The sequence below is a fragment of the Piliocolobus tephrosceles genome, chromosome 11, assembly GCF_002776525.5.
Source record: "Piliocolobus tephrosceles isolate RC106 chromosome 11, ASM277652v3, whole genome shotgun sequence".
Lineage (NCBI taxonomy): Eukaryota > Metazoa > Chordata > Mammalia > Primates > Cercopithecidae > Piliocolobus > Piliocolobus tephrosceles.
The window spans coordinates 76,538,478-76,562,953 of NC_045444.1; the positions used below are offsets into that span (position 1 = coordinate 76,538,478).

The following is a 24,476-nucleotide window of genomic DNA, read 5'->3' on the forward strand; positions in this document are numbered from 1 at the left end:
GATTTTTTTTTGTTTCTTGAAAAGATCAGTGGCATCTTAGAAAAATAACATGTAGACCAGTGCTACTCAAAGTGTGTTCAAGGACTGGTGCTGTCAAACTACTGCTGGTATGTGACAACATAGAAATTAGACGTTTCAAAATATGTATGGCAAGTTGTTGACATTGTCATGACATGATCATCGTGCTTATATTCTGTATATCTTTTCTTTTAAAGATTATTTCATTTTTCTAATAATTTAGTGTATCTTACAAAAGTATTACTTGTGATGAACTAGAGGGAAACGGGTCCATCACCCCAGATAATCTGAGAAGCACTGACAAGAGCCACAGACTACAGTGTCCATCGCTGCGGGGCACAAATGACTGGTATGTGTATAACATCAGCAGATGTAGTCACCTCTTGAATGCATTATCCATGGGGTCATTTCCTTAACTTTCTTAAAAACATGGTAATAAAGGAAGTAGAATATGAGCCCTGGAAGCAGACATATGGGGGCTCAAATTCTGATTTTACCACTTTAGCTATATGTGTCCTTCAGCAACTTTCTCCTATCTTCTCTGGGTCTTTCCTCATCTGTAAAATGAAAATACCAAAATATGTCCCAGAGTGACCATGAGGTGCAAATTAAGAGGTATCGAAGGCACCTCATGTAGTGCCTGATGGATCTCGTAATCAATGTTGGTATTCTTCTCCTTTTCTTTTCAATCAGTCTTTTTTGGAAAAAGGACCAAATCTAAAAAAACTTATCCCTCAAATTATTTAAATAATAAAGAGAAGCTACCCACTAACTGCATCTTCCAAGATTTATTGTAGATAAATATAGTATTCATTTCAAATCTCTGGTGACTTATTAAGGTTTCACATTCAGGGATCATAACAAAAAAATAGTTACTTTTAAAAGATAATCCAACTCCTAGGCCAGAGAAAGACTAAAGATTTTAACATATCTGAGTAAAACTATGCCCATCAGAGGGGGTGGAATGTTGGTCAGTAATGATTAGAAAAACAGCAGTCACAGAGAGGAAAAAGTTGGCAGGACCTGCATAAAGGAAGGGGTGGTCTTTGTCAACAGACCTGGTATCTCATCCCATTAACAAGGCTAGCCCCATTGGGGTGGGGGGTGGCATCTGCATTAAACTCTTTGGCCTCATGACATTAACCATGTGAATTATATAACAAGCTCCCTTTGTTTTGTTTCAGTTTACCAAGTAGCCTCCTTATTATAATTTGACCCCTTGTAACTCTGTCTTCTGAGAGAGACTCTGCTGGTCATATCAATTCAAGTGTTTTTATCCTTATGCTAGTTATATTTTTGGTTCTTAATCACTACCTGTACCAACCATATGAATTGGCTAACAGGAGACAAGTCTTATGGTGCAATAACAAAAAGCAGGGTTCTGAGTCAATAAGGCTAACAGTTACACCCAAATAGTTCACTCTTCAATGTCATGCCACCCAGCAGGCTCTCTCAGAAGGCAGCTTGCTCCTGTTGTCACCTGAAAGTACCTCTCTGTCTTCCCGCAGGTGTCTTCAAACTTCCACGTCCATTATGTTGTCTATCTTGCTTTCAGTTGGACAAGAAAATTAATTTATAAACTTGTACATCTCTAACTCTGGGGAACAGTCACATACAGAATAATGTAAGAGAGCATTTGTTTAGTTGGCATCACTTCAGGATCTTAATTCCTCCACATATTTAGATATTTTTATGTAATCTGTCATCTATTCCAAACCCTCTTAAAATCGAAATATCTGAAATTTCCAGATCTTTTTTAAAAAATCATAAATTGAAATATTGTCCTTCATGTCAGATGGACATTCCCCTGTAATTCAACCCTAAGTATTACTGGCAAACCATACAACTAATTCACAAAGCATTTTTTTGTGATACGTAAAATGTGTTTTAAAAAACTTTTTTAAAGTAACACTTGAATGATATAATTGTTTAAGCATAGCCACCTACACTATATCTCACCCACACATCTGGTGTCAAACAGTCCAACTTGCTAACAACAGTAAGCTTTTGTAGGCATGAAACATAAGCAATAACATAACAAAGGTATCTGTTAGGCTCCATAATTATACACCTATGGTGTGTGAAGCACAAAGTCAACTTCCAACCACCTGTGAAGGGCAGAGCCATTTTATTTAGTGGTCGTTTAAACTATTCAAAGGACTTTAAAAAGGGAGGAGGAGAGGAGAGAGGAGGTGAGGGAGAAAGAGAAGAGAAGGGAGGAAAGAAAGGAGGGAAACATTTCTTACAAGAGTTATCTGTACATTGCTTGATGGGGATTAGAATTGTGATCAGTACTATAATATACTCCCAAATCAAATGAAAACAACATAAATACACTAAAAATATCACAAGTAATGCTTTTAATTGTTTAGCTTCTCACAGTAGTCACAAAGCAGAAACTGACAAACCTATGATTTCTTCTAAAAATAAACATGGAAAACAATATCCTGGAGGACTGCTGCTGTTCTTCTCTCTTTGGCTGTTCTTATTGTGATGGTTACACCTGGCTAGCTGCCCATGAAGAGCTGCTTCCTTCCCTCGGCAGTACCTCTTCCCCCTGGCCCAGCGGCTGTCCTGGCTGGCACATACCTGGCAGCCCCAGCAGATTGTTTATGTGTTATTTACTCATACGCATATGTTGTACCACACAAACTGCCTCTTAGGAGACAAACTTGGTGAGCACAGGCACTGATACATCTGATACATTTATATCACCAATAAATATAACTATAAAAAAACAGATTAAGCCATAAGAAAAATGTTCAAACTTCTATTTACTCATAAAATAGTTACCATAAATCTGAATGGGAAATACATCCTTTGGTTCTTTAAAAATCCAAGTCTATATAAAGGCAGATTAACTTTAGTGGATATTACAAAAAAACAAAGTTCCTAGTATGAAAAGATGTCTGGCAAAAGCAGACCTGTAAATACTTCAAAGAGGAACTGTCATTTGAAAATCAATCTAGAAAGTTCCAGATGGATAGTCATGCTCTTTTTTCATGATTTAGAAAAACTACTAAATTTGGCTCAGGAAAGCAGCAGTGCCAAAATTCTGTCTATCCTTCCCCCATAACCCTTGTCCTGATAAAAAGATTTTTATGATCCCATCACAGGAAAAAAAGCCTGATTTTGATTCTCAGAATCAACTAAGCAACATCTTAACCCTGAGATTGTCTTGCCATGTTCGAATCTTTTCTCAGATCTATATTTTGGCCTTCTTTCCTCAGGGTCAAAGCTCACAGCCCCTCATTTCACTCTGGAGTTTAATATCATGACTCAAGAAAAAAATTGTAAGAAACTGTTATAAATACATATAGCTAAACAATTTTTTAAATGGATCAGTCAATTCAAAATGTCACAAGAGGTTAAATGCCTTCAATTTCAAAATACAAAAACAAAAAGTAATCATAGTATCTAATCCTTATGTATGTATATAAAAATCTTATGTATGTATAAAAAACTTTAAAATGTCTTAAGAAACATTTCCCTTTATCACAGTTAAATAGCAAGTTGGCCATTATTGAAAAATAAAAAGTAAAGCCACCAACATTGTGAGGCCCATGGCTTTGGAAGATGGCTCCTAAGCTTGCACCTGAAGAGCTTATCTACCTGAGTCAAAGGATACACCAGGGCTGGATTTCTACCAGTGCTGCATCTCAGTGTGGTCTTGCACAAGTTATTTAACCCCTCCAGAGCTCAATTCCACCGCCATTAGCACTTTCCAAACATGTATTCCAAGGAATATTAATCTCATGAAAAAGAGTCCTGTGGTCAAATTAAGCAAGAAACTGCAGCACACACTTTCTCCTCTTTGGGAGACTGACAGTGCACATAAGCATTATGAATGACTCTGAGAGGTACTGAAATACATTAGTTTAACTTTATATCAATCTTAGCTGACCTCAGAATACCTTTACTGACCAACGCTCGGTAGTATCCTGTGAGCTGTACTTTGGAAAACACTGGTCCAGCATGTCTCAGGTCTCTTTTAGGACTTATACTGATGAAATATAGGAAGAGTATTGCAGAGTCTTCTGACACAGGTTCAGGGGATTAAGAGCGGATTTAGGGCCCTGCTGTCGACAAAGCACCTGTTCACGCTTACTAGCCCCTTGAAGAACAACGCCATTCCCCTGTTCCTAATGAAAGCCTTCATTCAAGGAAGGTGGTAGTGGCTGTCACAGAATCTTGGTATCCACCTACAGTACAGTAAATAGCAGAACTCACCAAGAATGCTAAGTTATCTTCAAAATGGGTTAGTTTTCCTTTCCAGAATGACTTGTTTTTCTCCACAGCACATGTTTTGCCACTGTTCACTAGAACAGTTCTGCCTAACTTTAATAGAATCCCTGCCCTTTGCCCACTTCCTTGTCCAGAATGAAGTCAACTTGAAGGTCGCATGTCAGGCAGTACTCGGGTTAAAGAGCTGCTCTTCCAAGAAGGCACCCCCAAGGCCATACTGCTCTTCATGCAGACTGATTTCTTCAGGTGACAAGTGGCTTCCTCCAAGAACAAAGTCTGCAAATCTAATAAGTTTTTTGTTTTAAATAAAGTTAATGTTATCTCAGGAAGGTTTATTTGAAAGATAACATGTTCCCTTGCTATTTATCCCCTTTAATTAAATTTGACTTTGCATCAATAGAGGGTGGTATTTACCCAGTGGGTGTACAAATGGGAATGGCTTATGTGATCCCTCTAAAGACAGCTATTCATGGGAAGTGCAGAGAAGCAGGGCAGATGTATAAGCACTACGTGAGCCAAATGTACCCACTCCTGTTTTCTAATTCTTTCTTGTCTCAATTTTTTATTAGTTTGAATTTATTATTATTCATTATTCTGTGTCAAATGCTTTCCCCCTTCCATCTTTAATTTGAGGGCACTGTTATTTGGATAAAGTTATGAGGAAGAGAAAGCAATAAGGAAAAATGTTGGGACAGACATCTTTCTTAGTGAACTTTAAAAATGATTTTCCAGCTGGGCGTGGTGGCTCACGCCTGTAATCCCAGCACTCTGGGAGGCCAGGGCAGACGGATCACAAGGTCAGGAGTTAAGAGACCAGCCTGACCAACATGGTGAAATCCCATCTCTACTGAAAATACAAAACTTAGCCAGGCATGGTGGCGTGCACCTTGTAATCCCAGCTACAAGGCAGGAGAATGGCATGAACCCGGGAGGCGGAGGTTGCAGTGAGCTGAGATAGCACCATTGTACTCCAGCCTGGGCGACAGAGCGAGACTCTGTCTAAAGAAAAATACAAAACAAAACAAAAAAAAGATGTTCCCCACCAATAGGATGAGAAGCAGGTCACACATCCTATTCCACCTTCCCTTCCCTATAAACATAAGGAAGTTATGTTTATAGCCTTCCCTATAAAACATCAGATAAATATTTATTCTGACATCAGCAGTTCTACTGTGCAAAGTCACAGTACTGAGAAAAGGGACCTCTGACAACTTCCACATCACCTGTTATCCAAGGAATTGTCTATTTCCACCCTGAAGTGCCTGTACCAAACCATCATATTATTTTTAAAATCATTCTCAACTAAACTATGGTCCGAGCAGCAGAGCAGGACTTACTTTCTAGGAGTATGGAGTCTGGAGACCACCAGCCACGAGGGGAAGTCAGGTTTTCGGCAGGCCTGGCGCAGCTCCTCCAGAGCACTGTTCGTTTCAGCATCAGCTTGCTCCCTATACTCGTCTTCCGTAAGATACTTCACCACCAGCTCTTTCGATGTAAACCACTGCTTTATTTTCCTAAAACGTGGCATGTGGTTGCAGGATTACTGCCTAATTCAATCCTTCAGATTTACAAAAATACATTTCTTAGATTGTAACAGTAATAATACTTCTTAACTTCCTCCATATCATATCTATATTTTTTTATTGCTGTTATCATTACTGAGGTATACAGAACATGCAGTTTGGGCCTAATAGTACATTTCCCCATTTCCTAAACTATCATAAATAATGTCCTAAGGCATTTGAGATTTAATTTCTGATACAGATGTTAATTGTATTTTTCTTCCTCGGTGATTTCTAATCACACAGGCAATTAAAAGCCTGTTTTGTTTTTTTTTTTTTTAATGCTTGGCCTGTTTATTTTATTAGGCACTAATAGAAGCAAGCTTTTGAGATGTCCTTTTATGCAGACCCTCTAGAACATTGACCATTTACTCTCCACACCAAGAACCTGGGAGGATTTGTGGGATATCACTTCCACCTAGTGGTAGTGATTCTGACTAATCCTAGAGAGAGAGCAAATATTGTACAAAATTTATAGTAATTCTTCCTTTATTACATGACAAGCAGATCATGATTAGAACTTTCTTTTTCCAACCAAGAAAATCCTAAATCTCATAAAATGTAGGGACCTAAAAATGTAGGAATCTTAAGAATCTCATAAAAATAGTAACAATAATAAGGTTTTAAAAACTTTTATTTATTTATTTATTTTATTTTATTTTATTTTTTTGAGACAGAGTCTCGCTCTGTCACCCAGGCTGGAGTGCCATGGCGCAATCTTGGCTCACTGCAACCTCTGCCTCTGGGATTTGAGCAATTCTCCTGCCTCACCCTCCTGAGTAGCTGGGATTACAGACGCATGCCACCACACCTGGCTAATTTTTGTATTTTTTAGTAGAGACGGGGTTTCACCATGTTGGTTAGGCTGGTCTCAAACTCTTGACCTCATGATCCACCCAGCTTGGCCTCCCAAAGTGCTGGGATTATAGGTGTGAGCCACCGTGCCTGGCCTAAAACATTTGTTTTATTTATAATGAGTTTTAAAAAATATTTTGGGGTGATTTTAAATTTAACCTGAGATTTCCAAATATAAATGAACATCAGAATTATTTGAATATTATATTTATATAATATATATTTCTATATATATATATTTTTTTTTTTTTTTCTTGAGGGTTGGGACTGAATAAATCTATTATCTTTTAAAGATCTCACAGTTGATGAGCTAGATCAAGGAACCAGTGACATAATTTCCTTCTCCTTTTCTGAATACCTGTGCATAGTTTCCCTGGAGGAAAAACCCTGGATGCTGAGCCAGAAGACCTGGACACAGTCCTGGCTTTGAGGTTTATTCACTATACAAACTTGGGGAATTCCTTAACAGTTCAGAGCCTCACTTTGCTCATATGAAAAAAATAAAAATAAAAGCAATAATATCTACTTCATAGGTCACTGTACAGGTTAAATGAGATATTTGGTGTAGGGTGCTTAGCACTGTAAGTGGCCTATAGTAGGTGTTCAATAAGGATAATCAAAAGAGTAGTTAGTATATACTATTAAAAGTAAACAGCTCTTTGCAACGAGAAAGTACTATACAAAATCAAGGTATTATTTCTCTGTTGTGTTATTTAACCTGTAAGTTCCTGTTTCATTCCCTAGTTCTTTATATAATTACTCACTAGCAAAATTTTAAGTTGAGGAAGTTATAGTACATTTTGATTATTACAGAACACAGCTAGTGCACAAAAGAACCATTGTGCAGAACACATTTTGCTCTTGGCAGGGAGTTAGAGGGTTAAAGAGAAGGAAGAAGGAACTTTATCCTGAGTTCCTCAGGCCACAAGCCTGGCAAAGGGCCAGGGACCTGGAAGATGTTGGGGGGCCAGCCTCACTGACAGAAGACTGGTGTTCCCATTCACTGTCTGCCTCGGGCAGTTGGGGCAAAGAGAGACCCAGTCAGCATCAACCCTCCGACCCTGCCCTGCTGCCTTTCAGCCCCACCAGCATCTTCTGTGTGGGCTCCTTGTCCTGTCACTGGTGCAATTTTAACCCTGTGATATTGCCACACACACACAGTCACCAGTTCCATAAACTACCAGTCACCATAATGTCCTTCCTCACAGCCAATTTTACCTCTTGAACATTTATTCACTCCCTCTTCTCGCCTTGGTCTCATGGTCCTACCCTAGGCCTTCATCATCTCTCGCCTGGACCACTGTGATGTCTGATAACTGTTCTCCTGCCACAGGGACCTCTCCTTTGTATCCGCCTGCTGTGCCAGAAGACAGATGGGCCACATCCCACGGGCCAATGAGTATTTATGGTCTCTGCTGTGATTTTTGTTTGTCCAATGTATTTTTATTTTTAATTATTTTTATTTTTAAATGCCAACATTTTAAAATGCTAAGATTTCACATTCTAATCGTAATTCCCACTTCCAGTTTTCCTAGAAAACCAGCAGATCTGGCAATACAGGACTCATATTCCCACATGAGCACAATCAGCTCAAGCTGTTAACAGCCCCGTTTTCAATGAGGTTGCTTTGCAGAATTTCCCACACTCCTCCTGGTTACTGCTGCCTTACCCCTGCTCAGCATCACTCACCGTAGTATCTGCCTGGGTCCTAAGCAACTGGTTTGATAACTGCTATACAGGCAACAGTCAGAGGACTAACTAAAATGTCTCACGGTTAAACCCCACTGTGTACAGGACTGGACTAGATTGCTTAGCGTGGCTGCCACGCATCTGGCCCATGCCCACCTTGTCTGCTGCACTGACAACACTGCCTGCCTCCTGATGGTACCAAACTGGGCTTTCTCTCTATCAGGAAAGCCCTCCGTGTTTATTCATCTGGTTATTTTAATTCATTCTTTAAGATTCAGCATAGTAATATCTCCTCCAGGAAAGCTCTCCTGGCTTTCTCTATATACCCTTGGTCCCTGGGCAAGTCTCTATTTTAATACTTAAAAGAGATAGAAATGTATGCTGATGTCTAGCAAGTATTCCTCAAGGGCAAGAACCATCTCCATCTGTGCACCTGACGTGAAAACAGCTGCTGAGACTCAATGACTGAGGAGAAACATAACAAAGCTGTGACAATAGAGGTTACTTCATTTTTCTTTTTATACTTCAAAGGCCATAAGCCTTAACTTAAAACCTAAGAGAAAAGAAAGTTCTAAATGCAAATAATACCTTTCAATCATTTATGATTCATTTCTGTTTCCTAATTCGTATCTCATAAGGAGAGCTGATAGCACTAAAGTAGTCTTTGGCTCTAATTAAAGAAAATGTTGAATAAAAGAAGATATTTTAGGTAACCCAGAGTCCAAGTACTTCTGTCACTGACTCTAGTGAATTCTGAGCGAGCTTTAATTACCTAGTAATTGGTGGTACAGCTCTGAACGATTAATGAAGACTAGCCATGAAGATAGGATCAGACGCTTGGAGCTCTCTTCCCCCTCCACCCCCAATCTTGCTCAGAATGAAATCTCCAGATCAAATGTAATTATGAGATTAACATGATGTGTGTAAAAACTCTCCCAAATAATAAAACCAGAGCTCAAAATGTCAAATTTGCTGGGGGAAAAAATAATACATACCACCTCATATAACTGAATGCTCTCAGTGGGTAGTGCAGACTCCAGGAGGACATGAGGAGGATTATGGCTGCATAGGCAAACTGAGGCACGGCCACACCAGCATAGACCAGAACCAGGGAGAGGAGTCGTAGTGTCCACATCAGAAGACTTCTGCTCCTGTCATCTGCAAGGGGCCCATGCTTGTAACAAACAACAAAGCTGAAAAATCCAACTATCAAGACATAGCCTGGAAAAGTGGAAGAGGTAAAATAATATAAATTTGAATTTGAGACATTATGTGAAAAAGCTGGCAGAGCCTTGACTTAAAGGTAAAAACTATTAGAGAACCTTAATTTTTGTTTTTTTTTCCCCACAAAGTAAGGTTGAAAAATGCACATAGGGTGTTATTCCTTCCATATGAGATACTAGGCTGACTTTTGCAATAATTTGGGATATACACTCATTATTATGATGATATATAAGACTTATATATAAGTCTGTATTTTAGTCCAGCACCTTTGCTGGATTAAAATGTTATCATGGTTACTTTGGCCAGGAAGAAGTCATAGTTGTATGTGACCATTGGCTACAAACCCTATTTTTTATTTTTACCTTCTAGTCATAAAAGGAAAAGGTAATTTTACAGTGGAGGGAGTCATCCTCTGAATCCAATGTTCAGTCTCATCATTATGATGGTGAGACTATAAGCTATGCTGTGTCTCTGGGTATGATTCAAGGTGAAGTGCCCATCACGTCTTAGGTATTCTATCTTAAGTGTTTAATTTATATCTAACCAAGCCTTGAGGTCTAATTTCCAGTTTACAGAAAATACACAGAAGAGAAGAACATGTTAAATTCTACCATAAAGGGGTCATCAGATAAATCTAGAAGGTGGACATTCTATAGGACAAGCTTGGTCTCTTTAGCATATCACTATGATGAAAAAAAAAAAAAAAACTGCTATGGATTAAAAGCAATTTACAGGACAAAACAGATACTAAATGTGATTCTGGACCATATCCTAGTTTATATAAGCCATCAAGAATGAGAAATTTTATCATGGCCTGGGTAATAGATGATTTTATGTAATTATTTTTCAGATAATAATTAACAGGTTATATAGGAAAAGCCTCTTGTTTTTTAGAGATGAATAGTACAGTATTCAGGGGAGCATACCATGATAACTGTAATTTAAAAGAGGCACAAAAAGAAGAATGAGCTAAAAATACACAGTTTTCAAGTAAAACAAAAAAATTGCTTTTCTTTTGAGGGAAGTGAACTTATGTGAGAAATGTGGTGCTAAAGGTGAAGAGAAAATTCATTCTCTAATTGTCCATTATTTTCTCGTTAAAATAAACATTAAAAACATTTATTTTGTAACGAAAAATAAGGAAAATAAATGGTTTCTTAGCCTCTCTGTGTCTGAAAAGCCAAGTTTTCATTAGTCATTTATATTTAGGATTTCTCACCTTTCCTACTGAATACTTGAGAGAAAGAAAGAAATAAACAGTTGCTTTTCAGAGAAGCTTTTACATTACAAGTTAGATGTGGTTAGAGCTTAACCACAATTCAGAAGCATGTGCCTTCAAAAGGGACAAACACTTTTTTTTCCTCTTTTGATCATTACTATAGAAAACTAAGAAACATGTCATAGGGAAATCATCTAAAATGAGATCTAAATGAACTGAAATCACCAACAATGGGAATAAAATAAACAAAATATTATTTTTAGTAGCACCTTTCCTTAGTTCAAAATGAAAATTTAGATGTTGGAGAGAAACATCTATCAAAAGAAGGCCTCTAGTTGTACATCTCAGTTTTACCAATCACAGAGCGTATTGTTTTTCTATTTACCTACCTAATACATATATCCTGTTTTCATACCACAGCCACTTCAGATCTTCCATCAACTGGCACACAACATAAACTGAAGCAAACCAACAACCAACCATTAGAGCCCAAAAGGTGCTATACTGTGTGTGGAAGAAAATAAATGACACATTTTTTCATTCATTCACTCTCATAAAAATAAAAGCAAACAAATAAACCTTTTGTATTAGAAACTCCTACATCACACTGAATTGAAGTCAATTTAAGAAACTCCCTAGGGTCTTAAGGTGTGATCCACAAGTCAGCAACACCAGCATCACAGGAGCTTGCTGGGTTGACAGAGTCCTAGGCCCCACCGCAGACTGCTGAATCAGAACCCGCATTTCAACAAGATTCCCACGTGGCTTGCATGTACACTGAAGTTGGAGAAGTTGGAGAAGCACTGTTATAAAGAATAAACTTATCTCAAAATAATGCTGGTGTTGTAAACTTTAATCAGTGTAACTGCAACACCACCATCCTGAATTATTTATTTATCCCCAACTAAGTTCAGTGTGTTATTTTATTGAAGGTCTGGCTGGACACGGTGGCTCACGCCTGTAATTGCAGCACTTTGGGAGGCCAAGGCAGGCAGATGGCCAGAGCTCAGCAGTTCAAGACCAGACTGGGCAACATGGTGAAATCCTGTCTCTACAAAAAATACAAAAATTAGCTGGGCATGGTGGTGTGTGCCTGTAGTCCCAGCTACTTGGCAGGCTGAGGTGGGAGGCAGAGGCTGCAGTGAGCCAAGATCATGCCACTAAACTCCAGCCTGGGCAACAGAGCAAGACTGTCTCAAAATAAATAAATAAATAAATAAATAAAAATAAAGGAAGATGGTGGATTGGGGAACTAATAATAATAAAGAAATTCCCAGATGTAGCAGTGCTGTTATTCAAGGCCCCAATGGTTCAGCGTCATGAGATTCCCAGTTCTATAAAGATAATAGAAATTTTCACTCAATATAGAAATAGCTTCCTATCACTCAAGAAAAACACATTACCTAGAAAGCAAAATGGTCTCAAAAAGAGTAGCACGAAAACTTAATACTACATATAGTAATAAATAAAATCAGGAACTCTAGAAAAAGATACGTTTTAGAGCCAGTTTACATAATGAAGAAATATAGTTTAAATTAGAACCTATCATAATGTGAATTAATTTTGATTAATTTTTCATGTCTGTAAGATCATGATTTCCATTTTTTACTCATTTACACATAGTATGCCTACCTTCGGAATGAATCGTTTCACCAACAGCAAGACAAAGACTAATGTCATTAGAACACCTAGCACAGTTCCCGAGGAGTAATAGAAAGTAGGGCTTCTGTCAAGATAAGCAGATACAAGCCATTTAAATGCCAAACAGCACTTTGAGTATGAAAATCATGTTTAACCTGGCAACGTCGGTCATAAATAATACTAAGAACAAAAAACTCAGATGGCAGCTCTCATTATATCCTATACTCTTAAAAAACAAAATGGGTACCTGAAATTTATGGTAAGTTGCTTGCTACTAACTCAAACCAGAATGTCTGAGTTATTTTTCATATTCAGGATCTGATCAGACAATAATTACTAAATACCTATCATGTAGCAGGCACTTGTCCAGGTTTTAGAAAGGAGAAAAGGCACCAAGAAGTTAAAAAATCTTCCTTAAGTCAGTGTCTGTTCACCAGAGGATTAAGGATTACAACCCAGTCCTCGGAGCCCAGGCTTTATTCTGCATGCTATGTATGCATCATCTGGCTTATAAAGTTCATGGATGACATTAAACACACTTGGTAACACTATAAGGAAAAGCTTCAAAATGAACAATGTTAAGAACAGCTGACGAGTGTTGGGTACTAACCTAGAATCCACAAGCTAAGAATAAAATATTGAAAAAAGATTTCTTTCTCATGAGAGAATTCCAAGAAACAAAACATCAGAATAATATGTTTCTCAGATGAGAATATGTCAGTAACAAAAAAGAAAATGATAATACGTTTCTCTAAGAGTCAGATATTTGCTATATTCCGCCTTCTGTATCAGGGCCATAAATCTAGGAGGCAGCTCTAATGTAATAGAGCAAGGTGTGTGGACCAGAAAACCAGGGAACAAATCTCCAGCCCTGATAAGAGCTAATAGTGTGATGAAGGATGTTGCTTTTCTCATCTATAAAATGAGAACAATAATACAGAGCTTGCATAGTTATTATCAGGATCTAATAAAATATGTTAATACATAAAATACGTGAAAGCACTTTGTAACATATACATATCACGCTATACAAATAACTGTCACTGTTTTCAAAGGCCTTTTCAACACCATCTTCAGACCTATTTGCAAAACCTAAAGTATGCACTACAAATGCACAATAATGTGAAAATATTTAGCATGTGGTCAAAAATGATCTAAACCCCTTTTTATTCACAAAATTAAAAATATAAAAAGGAATACTTACTGACTCAGGGTCTCTGCATAAAAGGAAAGAAAAACTCCTGCCACAAACACAAGGAAGAGTTTGAAATCCATGACTGGAGTAAAAAAGACAAACACATAACAAAAAGATTTTTTATCAATGTAATGTTGGTAAAAGAAAAAAAAGTCAATTTATTGAAAAGTTACCCCAGAAAAACTGAATCCAGAAAGTCAAGTATAATAAAATTGGACTTACTGTTTCGATTCACATGTATCATATAGTTAAATATCTTCTTGACAGGCTCCACAGAAAAGCACACAGTCTCTCCATATGGATTGATGATTATGGTTATTTCATTAGATTCTTCTGGTATCCAAAAGTTATGGATCACACATTTGATAAAAGATAGAATGGTTTCTGGATATTGGCAATTATGTCTTTCTGTGATATATACAATTCTGAACAGGCCTGAACTGGTAATTTTCACCTGTAAAACAAGAACAAACAAATCCATAAACAGAATAACTTCTCTTTGTTGTTGTTTTGGAGATAGGGTCTCTCTCTGTTGCCCAGAATGGAGTGCAATGGCAGGATCTCTGCTTGCTGCAACCTGTACCTCTAGGGCTCAGGTGACCCTCCCACCTCAGCCTCCCAAGTAGCTGGGACCAGAGGCACATGCCACCTGCCCAGCTAATTTCTGTATTTTTTATAGAGATGGGTTTTCACCATGTTGCCCAGGCTGGTCTCGAACTCCTAGGCTCAAGCAATTTGCCTGCTTCAGCCTCCCAAAGTGCTGGGATTACGGGCGTGAGCCACTGCGCCTGGCCAAAACTTCTTATAAGCTTCTTAAAAACATGAGCAAAGGAGTAAAGAGAACTCAAGGTCAGCTAAGTAAAGAATACTCAGATGCTAAGGGTAGCGTTCTATGTTCTGATCCCAGAGGTAGAATCAACAGATTTGTATTTAGTCCAAACACACACTGAACCACAGACATTATTGAAAGTGAATGCTTCTCCCCACAAGCTGTGGCTGATTTAAGTCCCTCTTCTAGCAAGTTATTGTGGCCAAGAGACATTAAAAAGGATGAGAAGAATGTACAGGCATACCCATTTTATTGTTTTACTACACTGCTTTGCAGATAGTGCATTTCTTACAAATGAAAGGTTTGTGGCAACTCTGTCGGGCATGTCTACTGGCACCATTTTTTCAACAGCATGTGCTCACTTCATGTCTTTGTGTCAGCATGTTTCAGCAATGAACTGTTTCTTAAATTAAGGTATGTAGGGTTTTTTTTAAAGATATAATGCTATTGCACCCTTAACAGAATAACAGTATAGTGTAAACATAACTTTTATAGGTACTAGGAAACCAAAAAATTTGTGTGACTTGCTTTATGGGGTATTTGTTTTATTGCAGTGTTCTGGAACCAAACCCACAGTCACATTATCTCTGAAGTATGCCTGTGATCGGTGGCAAAAATATGTGAGTAGGCATGGTTTGAAAATAGGGTTTATATCTATACCATTTTCTACTGTGATTAAGAAAAAGCACTTCCTTTCTCTGGATCAGCTGAGCATCTGTAATTCATGCTTCTCTCACCATGCCTACTGAAGGACAATATCCCAACCTCAGGTCCTATTCACATCATACAACAAAGCACTAGCTACAAGCCGATGGTGATAACCCAGTGGTCATTAAATGACAATTTTGCTGCTGCCTTTGTCCATTCTTCTCTCTATTCGTTTTCTTTTTCTAAGAGTAGGGCAACCTGAAAGGGGAGTAAGAGCACCAGCTCTGAATCTCAGTCATCAGGCAATATCACCCACTATCTATCTACCAACCCCCACATTTCTCTTTGACTTTGGCTCCTGGCTCCTGGCTCACTGTTGCTCTCTCTCCAATACTATTTCCTGTCATTCTTCTTAGGTATTTCAGTGTATACAATATACACACCAATCCTTCCAATATCCTGGCCTCTCAGTTCCTGGGATTCCTTTCCTCTTATGCTCTTGTCCTCCCTACCTCAGCTCATGACTCCATGGCCATACCCCAGACCTTGTTAGTACCAGACTGCAGCCCCTCCATATATCTTGTTTCATGCATCTCACTGTGTGACCACCATCTCCTATCTTTCCAGAGTACCCATCTAGTGCCCCAACTAGATCCCCAAGGATCTGAACATCCTTCTCTTCTTCTGCTCCTTACCCTCTTAATATCCTCAATCTCTTTTTAGCCAGCGAAACCCCATGATCAACTATTATACACCATTCCCTGGCACATACCCTTGACTCCTTTGCACCCCTCTTGCTTTGTCATGCTCACTTACAAAATCCAACTCTCCACTATTCTACTCCTGCATTTGCATCACCAGTGTGCTGGAGAAATGCACACTGGTCTCACTTCAAATCCATGACTGTGAACTCAGAGAGGGACATGAAAGCTGCAGTCATTCATACCACATATTACTATTCATTCATTCTTCTACCCTCTGCAATAAAGGATTTCACAACTTCTTCCTCAATACTCAACAACTCCTCCCCATCCTCTTCTCAGCTGTTGATCCTTCCTACTTCACTGAAAAATGGAAGAAATCAGAAGTGAATGTCCACCAGCTCCTATCTGCAAAGCCAAATACTTGTCAGCACCTGCAGGCACATGCTCCGCTTCCTGCCTGTGGGGAGGAAATTTCCTCCAGAGGAAATTTGCAGGCTCCATAAAGGCAAGTCCCGACTTGGGCATGGGATCCTATCCACGTTTGCCTACTCAAGGACATCCCAGCAGCACTTCTTCCCTCTCTACGAGATCCTTTCTCTCAGCATACGTACATTTAAAAAAGGAAAAACAACCTTCTGTGGACTCCACTTTTCCCTCCAGCTACCACCTATTTCTTTGCTTCTTGTTGCAATAAAATTCCTTTAAAAAGCTGCCTGTGCCTGCAGTCTCTAGTTCCTCTCCTTCCATTCTCACTTCAATCAGGATTTCATTCCCAAAAGGCTGCCCTGACAAGGTCACTGGTGCTTCCATGTTGCTAACTGAAATACCCAATTAATTCTCAGTCATCTTATTTGACCTGTCAACAGCACTTGGCACTGCTGGTTATTCTCTTCTCCTCGTTACACTTCTCCCCAGGGCTTCCAGGACATCTCCTTCACTGTTGCTCCTTGTGTTTCTCCTCTGCTGGCTCCTTCCTTCTCCCTGAACTCTTAATATAAGACTGACCCAGGCTTAGCCACTGCTCCTCTTCTCTTCTCCATCGAAACTCACTCGGTTTCATGGCTTTAGGCACCATCTATATAAATATGCACCGCTAATTACTTTTGCAAAAAAAAGACACAGGAAAGATATACCAGAAACTACTTAAACTGATTGTCTACAAGGGTTGGATAGGAATTAATAGAGGGAGGAGGGAAAGTGACACTTCTCTGAAAATACCTTTGTATAGAGTTTTAACTTTTAAGCCATATTAATGTTGTAGATACTCATAAATAATGATAATAATACAGACATAAAGATGGAAACAACAGAAAACTGAGGACTTCAAAAGGTGGTTGGGAGGGAGAGGAACAAGGGTTGAAAAATCTACTGATTGGGTACTATGGTCACTATTTGGGGGATGGGTTCAGTAGAGCCCAAACCCCAGCATTACACAATATATCCATGTGACAAACCTGCACATGTACCCCCAAATCTAAAAAATTAAAGATTAAAAAGGTTTTTTAAAAAATTTAAAACAAAATCTCATTTAAAAAACCCACTATGGTCTTTTCTGAGAATAAAAAGACAAACAAATCTTGTAAACCAAAAATAAAATTCTAACAGCCCCGACCCTGCCAACCATCTGAATGAAACCCTCTTCTCAGCCAGGGCACTCCAAAGTTAACCTGAAAAATTGGTTCAGGCTATGCCAGGAAGCAGGGGTTGGACATGCCTCATTGTGCCCTCCTCCCTTTTGGAATTCAGGAAAAACCAACCAGCATTTAATATTAATACAGACCTTAAGTCTGACAAGAAGCACTTATACTCTATTCTCTCTGAAGCCTGCTACCTGGAGGCTTCATCTCCATGATAAAACTTTGGTCTCCACAATTACTTATGGTAATGCAGACATTCTTTTCTATTGATAATAACTCTTTCAACCAATTGCCAATCGGAAAATTTTAAAATCTACCTATAACCTGGAACACTGCACCCCTCTCTGCTTCCAGTTGTCCCACCTTTCTGGACCTAACTAATGTATACCTTAAATGTATTTGATTAATGTCTCATATCTCCTTAAAATGTGTAAAACCAAGCTGTGCCTTGACCATCTTGGGCACATGTTCTCAGAATCTGAAGGATGTGTCACAGGCCACTGGTCACTCATATTTGGCTCAGAATAAATCTCTTCAAATGTTTTATAGAGTGACGTTTTGTCAACAAACTAAAAAAATAAAAATAAAAATGATAAAATTGTCCAGGATGGGGGAAAACCCTGAAATTGAAACAAATAAAAACAAACTATATTTTGAATGAACAGTATAACCATACTGAAGGGGGAGTGGACTGGGATGAATTAACCTAAAATACACAACCTCAGAAAAAGATTAAAAAAAAAACGCTATAAATAAATACCGAACTCCTGTTATTAGGTTTGTGTTTTGCAATGGTATGACTTTGCAATTCTGAAACTACTTTTAGTGTATTCTGGGATTAGGCAAATAAATAAATATATTTGAGGAAATGGGAACCAAGTTTCTCATTATCAGAGAAGGGAATTACAAATACGAAAAGTGGAAAACTAGCATGAACCCTGTGGTATTGGAGATCTCAGAACTCACAGTTTCTAATAGGTAGATATAGATGTTTGTGCAGGTGTATGGGTGTGTATGTGTGTGTACACACATGACGATATGCCAGTAGCAATGAACACACCTAATGTTGACTGTTCCTTGGAAAAAATGTATGATTCCAGAGCTGAGTCTATGATATTATACAAGTCTAGAACATCTTGTTTGTTAGAAAGTAAAGTAGTGCTCAAAAATGCTAGGCACATGGCAGAAGGACACAGGAGCTAGTTGAAGGGGCTCTGACTGGCTAAATCTAGGACAATTTGAGTATCAAAATAAATAATGAGAGTAATGGATTGTAGTTTCCTGAAATAACTGGCAATGTATGAGACTACATGGATATAAATAAATGGGAGGAGGAAAATCTCTTCCTTATAGTAGAATGTCAATGAATGTAAATGGAATAATTATGCCAGGCGCAGCAGCTTGCACCTATAATCCCAGCACTCTGGGAGGCTAAGGCAGGCAGATTGCTTGAGTCCAGCAGTTCATGGACTCATGGGCAACATGGCAAAACCCCGTCTCTACTAAAACTACAAGTAGTCCCAGCTACTTGAAAGGCTGAGGTGGGAGAATCACCTGAGCCCGGGAGGTTGAGGCAGCAGTGAACCAAGATCGCACCAATGCACTTCAGTTTGGGCAACTGGAGTGAGTCCCAGTCTCACAAAAAAAAAAAAAAAAAAAAAGAATGGATATAGAAAAATCAACATCTGATAAACATCATCATGATTATTGATTCAGTAAAGCATCATCAATGAATGATAAACTAAGGGAAGAAAGTTTGATGAGGAAGAGGTTCTCTACACAGTCTCAAATTATCACCTCAAAATATTCATTAAAGGGAAGAAAATACTAATTTTAGTGGAAGAACCTGACAAACACTACCTTAACCATGTGATCAAAGTAGTGCATATTATCAGCAATGGTATCAATCGACATCAAATGCTTGCTGATACAATGTTCCAGCTATTCTCTCAGCCTTGAACACCCTTCCCCCCAGTACCTTCTGGGGTAACTCACTCCACTGAAATCTTTCTCAAAAGTAACCTTCTCAATGAGAACTACCCTGGCCAATTTGCTCCCACTTCTCTCATCCCACTGATATTACTCTACATTTTCTTTTTTCATAGTACTTACTAGTTTTACCATTTTAATCTCTATTACATTTATTGTTTACTATTCCCCACCCTAGATAACGTAAATATCCACAATGGCAAGGATCTATTTTGTTCATTGATGTATCCTAGGAGCCCAGAAATAGTTCCTGGCACTTAATAGGTGCTCAATAAATATTTGTTAAATGCTGAATGAAAGTAAGTACTAGGCAATTGAGAGCAACTGCTATCTTGGCCATATTTGGGTTCAGTGGTTATTCCAGAATTTCTATTTGGAGGGGCTTTGGATAGCAATTTTAGAAAGGAGGAGGAACATGTTGTCTTTAGACTGCCTGAACAGCAGATATGCTGTATACATTTAGATAGTATATTCATTGGGAGTGGCTTGGGAGGGGCTGAGGGAGAGTATGAAGGAGTTAGTGTCCTCTTCTCACACTGCCCACTCATTGAACCACTGTGTGTGATCCTCAAGTCAGCTCTCATAGTAATACATAGACCTGTGTCATACCAAAAATACTTTCTATTCCTGAAATGGTACATTTCCTGTCCCTAGAACATGGTAATTCTCTGTCCCTAAGACATGATTTAAAAGTAGGCCCTTACCTGCATAGTTGACCATATGTATTTCCATTCCACTTGGGAATTTTGATTGTAGCAGTAACAGTCTGACTCAGACGTTCTAATTAAATCTTTTTCCTTCAAAGCTTTACACCTACGAACTGAGAGATGGAAAATGGAATACATTTTCTAACTGTTTAATTGCCAAGAATCTTCTTCTTCAAAAAAAGTTTTCAGGGAGGTAACAGTAGCAGTTTTAACGTTCTATGACCAATAAATCCTCCTATATAATTATAGTCCTTCAGTCTTTCCAACCAAGGAGGAGACAGACAGAAAACACTATAGCCCAAGTGTCAATATTTATGACATTGGAGGGCAGTATAAGAGTGCAGAGAACAAGTACTTCTTCAATTCTGAAGCAGAAGACAGAATTATGGGCACCTTCCCAGAAAAGACAAAAATATTAGTAAAGGCTAAAGGGTGAGGTAGAGGCAATAAGACAAAAATTAGGTGGTGGGAGTGGGGGTGGGCAGGACCAGCAAGTGTGTACAGAATCATGAAGATGAGATAAATTATGGAATTAATTCAGTTTAGAGATACTGGATTTTTATATTGGTGAGGGAGCATGGATGGGAGGTATAGGGATACAAGAAGACATTTGAACACCTGTAGCTGGAGTGGTAAACCATGACTACTACTATACCATGTGGACTCCATCTTGAAAGCAGAGCACTGGAGGATTTTAGACAGGTATCAGTCTCAGCAAGAAACCATTGACACTCAAAATGATTTAACTGAAAATAGTTCAGTAAAGATATGGACAGGCTTAAGGCACTAACAATAAGGCACTATGAAGTTCTCAGGCACCAACAACAGCAGGAAGCTTTCAGCAGCCCAAGTTCCAAAATGGCAAGAAGGATCCCATGTTACTAGAGTCATTGGAACTAGGAGGACAGTAGTCTAAAGGAATGCAGTCACTGCCAGGACTCCCCTGGAATGCAGGGTGAAGGTATGGGTACCTCAACCTGTCTCTCCTGCTGTCCCCTCAGTGCCCTGAATCAACCAAACCCAACAGGAAGACAGATGGCAAAGAAGCCCATATACTGCAGTCCACAGAGGTTAGCTTCAGGCACTAAGCGGAGAAAAGAAGGACTGAGAATAGACCTACAGCAACAAACAGGGAATACCAGCTCAATAAGGAAGTGACAGAAACGCATTTGTATTTTAGAAAGAACATTCTGTAGGTAGCGTGCAATATTAAAGAAGAAGACTGAAAGCAGAAGAATCACTAAGGAGGCCACTGAAGCAATCTAAACAAGAAATGGACTAAGAGAGGTGGGAGAAATAACAGACTAGGAAATGAAATCAACAGGCTTTACAGATTCATTTTATCAAGGAAAACAAGACGATGATGTAAAGATTTCTGGTAAGTGGAGAGATAGTGAGGCCCTTTACTCAGACAAGAAATACTAGAGAAAAAGCAAGTTTGTACAGGGAAGTGGGGGTGAGTTAACTTTTGGATATACTGAGTTTTCGTTGGTGGGATTCTGTGAAGATGGACAGATCTTCACATCTCCAGCGAGGAGAAATTTGGCTGGAGACAGATGTAGATACCTAAATATATATGTATGTTATATATAATATATAATACAACTCAACATAACTGAGAGAAAGAGAGATATATATTAACCCTCTGTGTTACAGAGGGTTAATGTAAATGCCACAAGAAAACTAGAAAGTAATGATGTTCATTTTCTTCTGTGGTCACTGCTGTATTTGGATTTGAAATGAAGTGAAATGAAAGTTGTAAGTTCTTCTGGATTCAAGATAGAGTGTCACCTCCACATCTGTCCAACAGGAAACAGGAACAAGGAACACTTATGGGTGCACACAGAAATGGGCTTTACGCCCAACCCCTGACTCCTTTAAGGAAAGTGTGGTCAGTTGTTTCTCCTGAAAAACCTGAAATGAAGCTAGAACAACTTGCTACACCAAAGTTGGGGAAGAATTGAGTAACCAGTAACAACTGGTAAACAATCACATCCATGTAGGGAATAATACTGAATATGCTCAGACAAGTCCCTGGTCCTGGCCTGAAATATCCTTAGCATTAAGTTGGAGAAAAGTGAAGGCAGACTTCGGGAAAGGATCCTGGGAATGCTCACCATCTCCCAAAATACAACTCCATAAAAGGGAGGGTTCTCCAGTGGCCACACGAAGCAGCAAAATTACACAAGGACCCAGTGTATTCAACTGTGACAGTCAAATCATTCATCTTTACTCTTCACATTATGATGAAATGCATATGTTTCTAAATATATCAAAAAATTTGCAGAGTTTGAGTCCAAGATGCAAATACAAGAATCCAGGTTAACCACAAGAATGAACCTCTAGAGCAAAGGTCCCCAACCCTGGGGCCAAGGACCAAGACCAGTCCATGGTCTGTTAGGAACAGGGCTGCAGGAGGTGAGTGGTGGGCGAGGTGAGTGATCATTGCCACCTGAGCTCCACCTCCTGTCAGATCAGCAGTGGCATGAGATTCTCACAGCAGCATGAACCCTACAGTGAACTGCACATGCTAGGGATCTAGGCTGCAAGCTTGTTATGAGAATCTAATGCCTGATGATCTGAGGTGGACCAGTTTCATCCCCACACCACCCCCTACCCTACCCTATCCCGTGGAAAAATTGTCTTCCATGAAACTGGTCCCTGTTGCTAAAAGGTTGAAGACCGCCGTTCTAGAGGCTCTCTGTTAAATACAGGATACTAAAAATGAAAAATGTGTTCCTCCATGCTGTTTCCATGCACAAGAGCCAAAAGGAGAATTCACAACCAAGGCTATGAGCACACAAAGCAACCAATGCTGAGGCACATTTTTTGATATATCTGAGATGCAAATGACTTCTGGCCAAGGGCAGCATAGGGGGAGGTGCAGTCCCAGGGATATCAAAGGGCTGGCAGCTACCTATAAAAAATATGAATGTCAAGGAATGTAGTATATAACCTGGAAGACCCTGAGCAACTGCAATGAGAAGACATGAGAACACATTAAATGCTCCCAGCTAGTGAGCAGCAGAGGTGGGGGGGATCAGGTCTCTGGATTCACCTTACCATGTTCTGCCTTTGCACAGCCTCCCGGGGGGTCTCTGAGCACAGCTAGAGTTGAGAACTTTATACTGGGAGTCCTCAAATAAAAGGGATTCCTACCCATCATTGGAAAGGGAGTGCATTCCAGCAGGGCAGGTGAAGAGCATGAAGTCTCAGGGACACAGAAGCAGCAGCCCAAACTACGATAGGAATGTCTACTTCCAGACAGGTCTTTCTTTTTTTTTTTTTTTTAATTTTTTTTTTTATTATACTTTAAGTTCTAGGGTACATGTGCATAACGTGTAGGTTTGTTACATATGTATACTTGTGCCATGTTGGTGTGCTGCACCCATCAACTCGTCAGCACCCATCAATTCATCATTTATATCAGGTATAACTCCCAATGCAATCCCTCCCCCCTCCCCCTCCCCATGATAGGCCCCGATGTGTGATGTTCCCCTTCCCGAGTCCAAGTGATGTCATTGTTCAGTTCCCACCTATGAGTGAGAACATGCGGTGTTTGGTTTTCTGTTCTTGTGATAGTTTGCTAAGAATGATGGTTTCCAGCTGCATCCATGTCCCTACAAAGGATGCAAACTCATCCTTTTTTATGGCTGCATAATATTCCATGGTGTATATGTGCCACATTTTCTTAATCCAGTCTGTCACTGATGGACATTTGGGTTGATTCCAAGTCTTTGCTATTGTGAATAGTGCCACAATAAACATACATGTGCATGTGTCTTTATAGCAGCATGATTTATAATCCTTTGGGTATATACCCAGTAGTGGGATGGCTGGGTCATATGGTACATCTAGATCTAGATCCTTGAGGAATCGCCATACTGTTTTCCATAATGGTTGAACTAGTTTACAATCCCACCAACAGTGTAAAAGTGTTCCTATTTCTCCACATCCTCTCCAGCACCTGTTGTTTCCTGACTTTTTAATGATTGCCATTCTAACTGGTGTGAGATGGTATCTCATTGTGGTTTTGATTTGCATTTCTCTGATGGCCAGTGATGATGAGCATTTTTTCATGTGTCTGTTGGCTGTATGAATGTCTTCTTTTGAGAAATGTCTGTCCATATCCTTTGCCCACTTTTTGATGGGGTTGTTTGTTTTTTTCTTGTAAATTTGTTTGAGTTCTTTGTAGATTCTGGATATTAGCCCTTTGTCAGATGCGTAGATTGCAAAAATTTTCTCCCATTCTGTAGGTTGCCTGTTCACTCTGATGGTAGTTTCTTTTGCTGTGCAGAAGCTCTTTAGTTTAAT

At 39.2% G+C, this 24,476-nt stretch overlaps 1 protein-coding gene across 2 annotated transcripts in view; it reads right to left on the reverse strand.

Annotated features, from left to right (window-relative positions):
- Positions 1 to 2,129: 2,129 nt before the first annotated feature.
- NEMP2 (nuclear envelope integral membrane protein 2) overlaps positions 2,130 to 24,476 on the reverse strand; it is a 33,801-nt gene continuing 11,454 nt past the window's right edge. For both annotated transcript variants that reach the window (XM_023217584.2, XM_023217593.2), the window contains 8 exons: positions 20,160 to 20,275; positions 13,871 to 14,102; positions 13,658 to 13,730; positions 12,445 to 12,538; positions 11,202 to 11,316; positions 9,365 to 9,590; positions 5,601 to 5,777; positions 2,130 to 4,547 (listed from right to left, as the gene is read on the reverse strand). In XM_023217584.2, the coding sequence (XP_023073352.1) occupies positions 4,424 to 4,547; positions 5,601 to 5,777; positions 9,365 to 9,590; positions 11,202 to 11,316; positions 12,445 to 12,538; positions 13,658 to 13,730; positions 13,871 to 14,102; positions 20,160 to 20,275 (1,157 nt within the window). In that variant the 3' untranslated portion in view covers positions 2,130 to 4,423. The remainder of the gene's footprint in view (positions 4,548 to 5,600; positions 5,778 to 9,364; positions 9,591 to 11,201; positions 11,317 to 12,444; positions 12,539 to 13,657; positions 13,731 to 13,870; positions 14,103 to 20,159; positions 20,276 to 24,476) is intronic.